Source organism: Pteropus vampyrus, unplaced genomic scaffold (genome assembly GCF_000151845.1).
Source record: "Pteropus vampyrus isolate Shadow unplaced genomic scaffold, Pvam_2.0 Scaffold19, whole genome shotgun sequence".
NCBI classification, from domain to species: Eukaryota; Metazoa; Chordata; class Mammalia; order Chiroptera; family Pteropodidae; genus Pteropus; species Pteropus vampyrus.
In genome coordinates this window covers 7,661,019-7,672,033 of record NW_011888800.1, presented here as the reverse complement: position 1 = coordinate 7,672,033, position 11,015 = coordinate 7,661,019, and the positions used below count along the sequence as shown (strand labels likewise).

Sequence of the window (11,015 nt, the reverse complement as noted above, 5' to 3'; positions counted from 1 at the left end):
GAGGGCGGGAAGGAAGGAACAGGAACCTGAGGCATGTTGAAAGAGGAAAGGTGAACAATTTGACTTTGCTGGATTGACAAGGGAGCGATGTCAGCTGAGAGGAATGTACTTTTCAATGCTGGGTTACCTGAGGCCAAGAGGCTGTGTGCAAGAGGCAGGTCCTGGTCACCCCATCTTTGGGAGCCAGTTAACAAGCCCCCAGGCACAGCTAGAAGTAGAAGCTTCAGACTCCTTGCTCCTCAGGGATGAGAGGGTAGTGAGTGAAAACTTTGTGCAGAGATAGCTTCAGAATTTCCACATGAAGGAACTCTGGGGGCAGGGAAAGAGGGCCCTTGACTTAGAGTATCAGGTGTGTACCAAGACCAGTGTTTTAGCTTAAATTGTATGTTTATTCGGAGACACCTTCACTCTGTTGTGTGGCTGCTGCCTCTCTGTCCGGCACTCCCTACCTTCTCAGTTCACTTCCCACCGTCCCCACACAGGAGTTCTCTGTCCTACCTAGAGTCCACACTGGACAATTTATCACTTAATTCAGCCCCTCTTCCTTCTCACTAGTTCATAAATTCTCCGTACTTCCTTCTAAAATCTGCTCTGAGCCTTTAGCACCCAGCTGGGCACACAGTAGGTACTCAGTAAGTGCTTGCTTAGGTAGATTGTTCATTCAATTTGCACCAGCTCCCACCTGGGTCAGAAGCTATGGTGAGGGTGTGGAGAAGAACCCATCTTCCTTTCACTCACCTCCCATTAGCCTCCTATTCAGCTTGATTTCATTCAACTACAGCAAGGCTCTGCTCTTGAGGAGTTTATGCACAATGAGCAAACACAAGGATCAGAGAGCTAGATTTTCTATGCACTGCCTAAGATGGATGGAATGGGGTGGGGTAGGGGTATTTTGTGGCTGGGCTCCTTCAGGGAAAAGAGGATCAAGTCCTAGGCTTTGAATAATGCCCTAGAGTTTGGGGCTTGCCCTAGGCCTATTTCATGGGGAAGGGTAGAGGAGTGGAGGGAATGAAGAGACAGGTAGGGTCCTCAGGGAGGTCTCCTGGACCTCACCATACCCCCACCCTGTCACTTTCAGGCTACTGAAGTGCCGTGGGTTAGGTTGACCACAACATCTCAATTGGCATTGCCTTTTTAAATTTCAACGCTGATCATGTTACTCTCCTGCTCAAAAACCATCGATGGTTCCCCATTGCCTAGAGAATAAGTCTGAATTTAGAGCATGGCCTTTGAGGGTCACAACTATTGGACCTTAATGTATCTTTCCATATTTGTTCCTTGACAAAGCCCCCTTCTCTCTGCCCAGCTTCCACCACCCACTGTGTCCTACTCTCCACCCCCACCACATTCTCTTCCATACAACTCACTACGCTGACATCAGATTCCTTGCATACATGCGTATATCCTGCTTTCTGAACCCCCTAGTCTTGCTCATGCTGTTCCTTCCTCCTATCCTGCCTTTTTCATTTCTCATTAGCTACTGAAATCTTATCCATCTTCCAAGTCCCAATGCAGATGCCATCTCCTCCATGAAGTCTTTTCAGCCACTCTTTCCCTTCCTAGCTAACATCCATTTTTCATCTTCTGTGCTCTCTAGTCAGTTATTAGCTCTGTAAACCACAGACGTTTACAAATGTGAGGGATTTATATTGACCCTAGGATACCCAGTTACCACAGGAGACTCACACCTCAGCCTCTGAGGAATTGGAAGCATTTGGCTCCCACATGGACTGCCAGCAACTTCAAGCATGGGATTTTCCCTTGTAGCATGTATGCTGTACGTATTCACTAGATGCATAAGCTAAATTGAAGAGTGTGGGTGCCGAATTTGTGTTCTTGGCAGTGAGGTAAATGGCAGGGGCAGGGAAATACGTGAGCTGGTGGGATCCAAGCTAAGGCTCCATCCCCCCAACTGGAGGGCCTGGCAAGCAGAGGAGAACAGAATGGAGGACATCCTCTACCTAGCACAGGAAGAGGTCCCACAGATACCAAGGGCCAGGTTTCATCCCTGTGCTTGGGCTCAGTCGGCTCTGTGTTCAGATCTCACCCTAAGTTTCATAAAAGCACTTTAATCTGTGGGCCAGAAAAGCCGGTTATAAGGCCCCAGGCAATAGCTCAGGCAGGAAACTCCTACTATACCCAGCTGGGCAGCCGAGCAGGAGCAAGCAAAGCCACTCGCCTGGCCCCCTAGTGAGCGAGCTACCAAGTCGGAGATAGGCATCAGCTAGCTGGGTGGGACGAGAGCATCTTCTAAGCTATCCTGAGACCAGGCATTGGCTGGCCACACCCTCCCTCCACCTGGCCTCCCAGGAGGGAGGGCTAGGGGCACTTGCCCTTGACCAACCCTCCTTACCAAAGATTTGGGCATTATTTTCTTTCTTCACCTTCTAATCCTGGGAGTTCTGGCCATGGTCTCTGCTTCCCATGAGATTCCTGCCCGCATCTCCTAGGGCTCTGAGCCATGGGACCATGTGGATTTAGAAGGGTGGGCACCACCCCACAGAGGGACATCTCTGAGCCAGGACCTTGATAAAATGAAGGGTGTGGACTTATTCTAAAGTTGTGAGGGTCCAGCACTCTTTTCTTGCCACCCCCTGTTCCCATAGATAGCTTAGACATTCTGAGCTTCTAGGGGCAACAGATCATTGACCCAAGGGCCAAAGCCCCTGCTGGTCCCTGCATTTCCAAGATCTGAAGACCCGAGGGTTCCTCGATATTAAGAAGCCTAGGCCTGGGTTTCCTATCTGCTTACCCACCTTTACCCCTCCCTGGGCAATCCCAGCCAGTGACAAGAGGCATCCAGAGGGTGGAGCTCTGAGTCACAGTATAAATTTCCAGTCTCACCACCCAGCTGGAGAACTGCCGTGATGTTCCAGAAGCAGATACCCACCTGGATCCCTCACTACCTGCCAGACTCATGCCAAGCGGAAGATGACAGACCCTCAGCTACCTGTGCCTTGGAGGTGAGGGAGCAGTACTGGATGAATGGGGCCAGGAGCTGAGGGCAGGAGACAGGTTCAGGGAGGCTAGGGGCATTGTGGACTCCAAAACATGGAGCACCTCCCCTGGGGCAGCCCCAACTTAGCATGTGGGGATGTGTTCTGGCCCAGTTGGGGATGGGGCTCCAGGGTGGATGGCTCAGTTGTGGTTCCCCATGGGCTTGACAAGATGCCATGGAGTGGCTCAGGGCCATCGTGGGGCCAGGCCAGCAACAAGGTAGACATCGCTCAGCTCTGCTAGGGGTGGGTCCACATTTGGCTTGTCCTAACAGCGAGCAGCCTTTTACCCTATGGACATCCTAAACTGCTATACTGTGTGAGTGTGTGGTGGGGTGTCTGGTGAGGATCAGTGACATTGCCAGCCTGTCACCATCAGCCAAGAAGTCTTCCACCTGGGTCTGTGGTCAGGACTTCTGGGTTTTCCAACTCCTCTCAGCCTGGCAGGAGGACCCCAGGTTCATGGTCAGGTTGCCAGGGCTCTGGACCTGCTCTGCTTCAGCTTTTCTACCTGATCTCAGCCTTCTAACTTGCTGTAGGCATGCTGTGGCAAGGACTGCCAGCAGCAACTTATTCCTCATTCCCTCCCCCCACCTCAGCCCACGCTAAATCACCGAATGAGATGAGTGTTGCCCTGAAAGTGTCTTGTCCCTTGGGAGACGGAGATGCTGCTCAGTCTCTAGGGAGCCCAGGAGGAGAGCTCCGTGCTGCATGGTGTTGGTGCCCTGCTGCCCTGGCCAGGATAGACATGGCCTTCAGAGGTGTGCCCACATTTCCCCCACACCCTTCAGGGACACTTTATTTAACAGCTAAATACCCCTCAGAAGCCCAGAGGTGTGAGTCTCCTGTGGTAACAGGGGTATCCTAGGATCATTGTAAATCCTTCACACTGTAAACATCTGTGGTTTACAGAGCTAATAACTGACTAAAAAGCACAGAAGATGAAAAATCGACATTAGTTGGGAAGGGAAAGAGTGGATCTGAGAAGTCTTCATGGAGGAGGTGGTCAACACTTGCTCCTCCTCCCTCTTCAGTCTTACTGAGCCTCCAGGAGCCTGGGCTGGAGAGACCTCCACAGAAGGGACAGAACCTACCTCGAAGTGGGGAGTGAAGCAACTGAGAACTGTGCCTGTACCTCTCAGGTCCTGGAGGGTCCATGACTCTGAGCTGGGACTTTTTGCCCTGACCCCTCACCTAGACTGGGTGATGAAAAGGAAAACAGCCATAGTGGCTCCTCACAGGTGACCCCTGTTCTGAGATGTTGTTCACAGTAGCTGGGAAATGTTCTGGGGTCCCATAAAGTCCCCACCCCAAAGGTTTCCTTTTAGGAAGGGCCCGTACATCTTGGAAGCTATCACCAGGCTGGTGCGATCTCTGACGCAGGTGTTGCAAGGAACTGTTGGATCCACCCAGCTCTCTGGGAAGGAGGAGGTAGCATCACCAGCCTGTCCTGCCCTGAGAAGCCCTGGGGAGGGGAGTTCCCACAGGCTCCCTGGGAACTGTTTTCCCTGCTCCAGCACCCCAGACCTTGTGGGCTGGTTTGGTTAGGGTATGTTTGACCCAGAGATGAGCCTCAGACTCACCACTTCTAAAACATCGTTGTCAGATCCTCCTCCCTACCCCCACCCTCACCTGGGAGCCTGATCCTGAGTGACTATCTGTAACTAAATATTCTTCTAACTAATTTATAGTGATAGCTAAATTCTTGGAATTTAGGGAGAGTCATGAATTGAGAGCTGAAGGTTTTACTCCTGCCTCTGCTATGAACTAGTCTATGCGTGACCTGGAGCAAGCTTTTAGCTGATTTGGTTAATTCAGAGTGAAGGCCAGCCTCTAAGTAGTTGAAATGTGTCCCAGAAAACTGCTTTCCAGTTGTCTTCCTTACACAGCTGCACCTGTCGTTAAACTGTTTAAATGCACCCCTGTACTGTTTGCCAAAGAGTCCCTGCCTGGAGTTCCAGCACTCTGAGTGCTTGCTGGTCCTTTAATGACCCCACAAACTGCAGGGTTGATGCCTATTCCTGCCCCAGGGCTGCGGCCCAGCTGGCATGGTGTCTGATCATGTCTGTTTTTAGATATTTCAACTTTCCCCTTAATACCCAACCAGGGCATCTTGCGCTAAGGTTGGGTTTGTCCAAGTTTAGCATACCATAAGCTACCCCGTAAACTTGGGTTCCCTAATTTTACTGGTTTCTGGTTCCCAGTTCTCATCTGCAGAGTCACAGACATTGTACTTTATTCTTTTGCATCTTTCTGTGTACCAATTACCTCTGGGGCCATGAATGTTTGCTTATCTCTAGCACCACTTCAATTGAGCATATTATATGAGGAACAAAATACATGCATTCATTTTAAGCCAAAAAGGTTATATTTTACAGATCTGGTTCCTGGAACCATCTGGGCCCAAGACCTGAGTCACATGTTCTCGCTGCCTTTCTCTCAGCTTGGCCCTCTGGGCTCTCTCTCAAACCCACTAGTCTCTTCTTCCCTGCTGGGAGGTGTAACTGGACTTTGTAGAGGGATTTGAAATTGGGTCTCTCCTGCAAATGCCCAGGCTAGAAGACGTGATCTGAGGCTCAAGGTAGACCACAAGGATCCCTCTGATGTGCCTTGGCTGTTTAAAAAAGGGAGAGATCATGGAAAGTGTCCGTAAAATACTGTAACTGGAAAGATGACCAGAGTTTGGGGGTTATTTGGGGACTTTGGGGAAATTCAGGGTAAAAAGAAGAATCTGTTGGGAAAATAGATTCTAAGAGGCAAAAGACCAATGAAGAAGAGATGGGGAAAAGTAGCACCCATCTTCATGTTTGTCGAGGGCCACTTTCGAGTGAGGTGACAGTGTTGGTGTGGTTATGAACACGTGCTTAAGAATTAGAATTAGATTCAAATTTGAGTTCCTCTGATTCTAGTGGAGTGCCTGAAGTCAAAGGACTTAGGCTCAGATTCTCTATCTGTAAAGTGAGGCTAATAATAACTGCTTTGTGGGGTGTTGTAAGGTTTGAGCAAGATATAATGTGGAGGTTATATACAACACTTAGCATATGGCAAACACTCAGCACACAGTAGCTGGTGTGGTTATTGTTACTGAGTTAGAGTAGAAAGAAATGGTCCACCTTATTGGAAGATATTAGGGTTAGATGACAGCAGAGAGCATTTTCTAGAAGGCAGGGAGAACTCAAGTGAGGTCCTATGGGAAGCTGTGAAGGCTCATTCCCTTCCAGTAAAGACACAAGAGAGCTGGCAGGGTCAAGGGCAACCCCTCCTGGAGGCAGGAGGAGGGCCATGATGGCCAAGAGGAACATGGCCCTGGGTTCGGAGCACTTTAACACTACAAAATGTCCCTGAGGGCTGGCCCCTGCCTAGCTGAGGCCTTGGGCGGCTCCCAACTTGGAGCCCTCTAGTTGGCCTCTGAGAAAGTGGGCCAGTGGGAACAGGCTTCAACAGAACTGCTCTCCTGGGTGAAAGCCGACTCCTCCTTCCTCACAAGATCAGCCCAGGACACCACTCTGCTTAGGTAGGGGCTGAGAAGTGAGGAGCCTACTGGGCCCAGAGGGAGTCTGGCCAAAGATCACAGCCATATTTCCAGAACCAGAAGAGGAATATGTGGCCTTTGGTCCAAGTTACAAAGCTCGAAAAAGAATCTTGTTAGCGTAAGTTATTGGCCATGAAGATATTCAATATTTCAAAGTTAATTTCATAAAAGGAATCCTTAGACTACATATGACTGTCGGTTTGGCTTTTGAGGCAGTTATTGGGGAGAGAGGAAGAAGAAAAATTGACTTAACAGATCTATCTCAGGGACTAAGTAACAGCCTTTTCAGTCATTATTCTATTGTTGCTGGTTAGAATTAAGCCCCAGAAGAGACTGGAAGGACAGACATCAAAATGATAACAGTTCTCATAACAAGTAAAAAAATCACAACTGTGTGTGGTGATGGATGTTAACTAAAGATATTGTAGTGATCACATCATAATATATAGGTAAAAATATATATGTCAAATCATGTTAGACACCTAGAACTAGTATAATGTTATATGTCACTTATATCTCAATTTAAAAAAAAAGATAGCATCACCTCTATTATAAAGGTCTGATGAAGATTAGAAACCAAGAAAAATATCTGACAAACAGTAAGTGTTCAATAGATGCTAGCTATTACAAATATTATCTTTGATAATAGCCGAGGCAGATGAACTATCTGTGGACGGTCTAAATTGAAAATAAAAATAATTATAATATTGAAAAAAATAATAGTGACCGTCTGAGTGATAGGATTATGGGAACTCTTTTTTCTTCATACCTTTATGGTTTTCCCCAAGCCCCAAGATTATTTTAAATAGAGAAAAACTGCATCCTCTTAAAAAGATATAAAGTGATTTTAGTAACACGGAGTAGACAGTATGGAGTGTAAAGGTTCTAGTTTGGAGGCCTCTATAAATATAGTCACAACTTGATGGGTTAGAGGAGCCCTACCGTGGGCCTGAGCCGGAGTGGACTGGAAAAAGACAGTCATCTAAGCCTGGGTAAAACTCTCAGAGAAAGGGCTTCAAATCCTGAGATTCAAACAGGAAAATACAAACAGAACAGGCCTGAAGCTGTTCCTCTTTCAGGGTATGCTGCCTAGGAGTAAGATGAGGACAAAGCCCCTCACTTCAGTGCCTGAGGTCCCCTGGGAACCAGAGAGTCCTCCAGGGCCCAGATAAGTTAATTGACTTTAGAGAAGCCTTCTTGAATCCAGACAATGGAAGCCTGTGGCCAGCTTAAGCTGCTCTCTCCCTCATGGCCACCTGCCACCATTGCCTGAATAGTGAGTCCACTGCCTCTCCATCCACAGAAGGGGCTATCTCCATGCCACCTGCTAACAGTGAGGATCATCAGGATGAAAAACGTCCGACAGGCTGATAGGGGTGAGTATCTTCCTCTCACTTCCCTCCTTCTCCTTTGCCTGTAGGGCCTTATAGTAGAAATGGTCAGGGTGTGTGTGAATGTGTGTGAGTGTGTTCTATACTCAGGTTGTAATTTTGACTTTGGGTTTTATATCAATTTTCCAGGCCCCTCCCACTAGCTGAACCTTGGCACTACTAGCCCTGTGTTCTGCCTGCATCCAAGAGCACTGTTCACTACACTCCTCCTCCCACAGCCCCCTCCCTAGTGTCCATTTCCAGGAGTGCCAGCCTCTCCCACACTGGGTGCTCCTTGCTTCTGCATGAGTTTATAGGGACTGTTCAGGGTAAAGGAGAAGGAGAGGCCTTTAGGCATCATGGAGCTACCTGCCAGCCTACTGTCAGTACTCCTTCTTAGAATATAGATCCCATATTCAGTTCTAGGGTCCAGGTCAGAAACCCCATAGCACCCAGTTCTTCAGTTCAGCCCCATGATGTGGTTTGACTCACTGAGACTGTTTGTGCAGCCTCAGCTTTACCTTCATCCCAGCCCCTGCGGCATTCCTAGGCCATGGGAGCTCAGGGAAGTCTCTGGCTTCAGGAAGAAATGATGGCATCTGGGTGGGCAGGATGCTCTCCCCAAACTTGTCTTTGTAATGGCATTTCAAGTGATCAGGAGAACCAAAAGCCCCTCTCTATGCTGCCCTCATCTTCCCCCCGGCCAGAGAAGAAGTTTGGACCTCAAGGAGGAGAAAGCTTAGTGTCAAGTTCCCACTCAGGAATGGTCCAAGGGCCACCAGTGTTCTCCAAAGCTCCGTTATATTCTCACTGCCCTGGGATTCAACTCAGAGGGGTAGAGTATGCACAGAGCCATGACTATTCCATAACTATTTGGGGCATAGAAGATGGCATTCTAATCTTGTGACTACAGCATTTAGACCCAGAGGAGGATACTGAAAACTGGGAGTAGCTAAGGAAGGCTGTGCTGGGGCCCGAGGTCTGAGAGAGCTAGAATGTGAGTATCCAGAGGCCCAGGAGCCCAATCTTGGAGGGAGTGTCCTGAATGAGGGAGAGGAACACATTCCCAGACCACCTGCTGAGGCCAGGGTAGGGCCAGATGGCCAAATACCATTTGATCCTCCTGACAAGTTGAGGGTAGTGCTGTGAGGCCCATTTTTCACTTGAGAGTTAATGAAAGAGTGTTTGATCCTAGATCTGGAGAGCTGAGGAGTAGGGGGACAAGCCAGGAGAGGAGGCTGGGGCCAATGGTGGAAAGCAGGGAAACCAGGCAGAGCAGAGATCAGAATCTAAGTGATTAGGCGCCTGAGTTCTTCAGGAAGGGATTGCATGACTTCCGCAAGGCTCCTATGCAGACTGTGCTGAAGCATAGGTGGGGAGAGGCTGAGAAATTCTCTGGGAAGCTGTCCCTAGAATGAGTGTGACAGGAATGAGTATGACAGGGATGAGTGTAGAAGGTGGAGGAGGGAGGGCCTGGGAGCCCCAGAGAAAGCAAAGGGAGTAGGCAGGATTCAGACCAAGTCCCCTGGAGGGTGAGTATCCAGAACCTGTGTCAGCAAAAGCTGTTTCAGCCAGCATCCACCTTGGGCCTGGCTCTGCCAAGAGGCCTGCAGTGGGCCAGAGATTTCTTCTTGAGCTTCTCAGGGCCTTCCAGCCCACCAGTGAGTGATCTGAGGAGTCCGGAAGTGTCACATGGGCCCGGCTGCCTCTTTCACTCTTCTTGCCCATGGCACGGTGAGTCACTCAGACATGTCACCCAACTCCCCTGAGGGATAGCCACAGCTTTCACATGCCCACTGCTACACCCACCTGCCTCAACTCCTCTCGAGGTGTGTCTGTCCCAGCCCTGCAGGTCGTCCTGGCTGCATATCTCACGGCATGCCTATATCGGTGCTCAGACATTCCCTTGTCTTCCCCCTGCCACATTCATCACTAAAGGTAGGGGGTTGGGGAGCAGACAGCCAGAGAAATGGACTGCAGTCAGGTCTACCACCTCCTCTTCCCCTTTCCCACATGCCCCTCTGCACAGAGGCTGCCTTTTGGGTGTACTTGGTCCCCTTTGAGTACCCCTTGTTGTTTATGTTTTCTCATTTCCCCTGAGGAATAGAGTTGGGGAGCATGCATGGTGTCCGGGGTGCCAGACCCATCATATTGTGTCTAGACTCCACAGCTGTCACAGGCTAGGCTCTGTTGCAGCCTTGCCTGGTGAAGTTTGAGACTATCCTGATGCCTTCCAGGTCCTGGGTTACCCTCGCCACCCCAGAGTGTTCTCTCCTAGCTTGGATCATAAACACACTGCTCTCTGATTCAGCTTCTAATATGTGTCTGAGTTTCCAAGAGTTCAAGGAACCTGAAAGGGATGAGAGTCAGGGATGACCCCCCCTCAGGGAACGTGCCCTTCAGTCCTGGGTCAGGACTGGGAGGGAGTCCTCCAGAAACCTCCCAGCTGTCAACCATTTTCATTCCTCTTAGGAAAATAAATGCAAACCAGCACCCCAAGGGGTATGAGACAGGTATCTCCAGCGGTATTAGAGAGACCTTGTTCTCAACATCTGTAGAGATTAATGAGTCATCTTCGCTACCTACATTCTAGGAAAGGAGATATGTCATTCAGATGACCAAGCCCTCTGTCACTCCACGAAGAATAAGGATTAGAACGTATCTATGCCTAGGAAATCCCCTATGGTCCCTGAAATTCTCAGGATTGTGTCACAGTTGCTTAACCTTCTAGCACTACCCTTACAGTCAGCTGAGGACGCCATCTGGGCTCAGCCAGATTTCCTCCTTTGTTCCTCCCTCCCAGGATTACCTCTTCTTTGGGCTGCACTCTCTTTCTTTCCAATTTATGGGGGAGGAGGAGGAAATAGCTCTCTGCAAAATGACTCAAAAACATATCAACACTTTAAGTGTGGTTGTCTGATTAACCCTGTCCTTTCCGGGAGTATTTTTATCTTAACCAGAGGTTTAAGCTTTAGCCTAAAAATACTGAGATTTTATTTAACGGGTTTAATGAGAGAATTCTAGGAATGGACTGATGATAGGAAAAGGATTTTAGAGGGAAAGGGTACTTTACAGGGCTTCTTATACCGTGTTAAACAGTTGAGTGTGGAGTTGGTG

At 49.1% G+C, this 11,015-nt stretch overlaps 1 protein-coding gene across 1 annotated transcript in view; it reads left to right on the top strand.

The window, feature by feature from the left end:
* The first annotated feature begins 1,367 nt into the window (after positions 1 to 1,367).
* PLA2G4E (phospholipase A2 group IVE) overlaps positions 1,368 to 11,015 on the top strand; it is a 42,551-nt gene continuing 32,903 nt past the window's right edge. Inside the window, exons 1-3 of the mRNA XM_023527707.1 lie at positions 1,368 to 1,777; positions 2,852 to 2,963; positions 7,832 to 7,904. Coding sequence (XP_023383475.1) covers positions 1,749 to 1,777; positions 2,852 to 2,963; positions 7,832 to 7,904 — 214 coding nt within the window. The 5' untranslated portion in view covers positions 1,368 to 1,748. The remainder of the gene's footprint in view (positions 1,778 to 2,851; positions 2,964 to 7,831; positions 7,905 to 11,015) is intronic.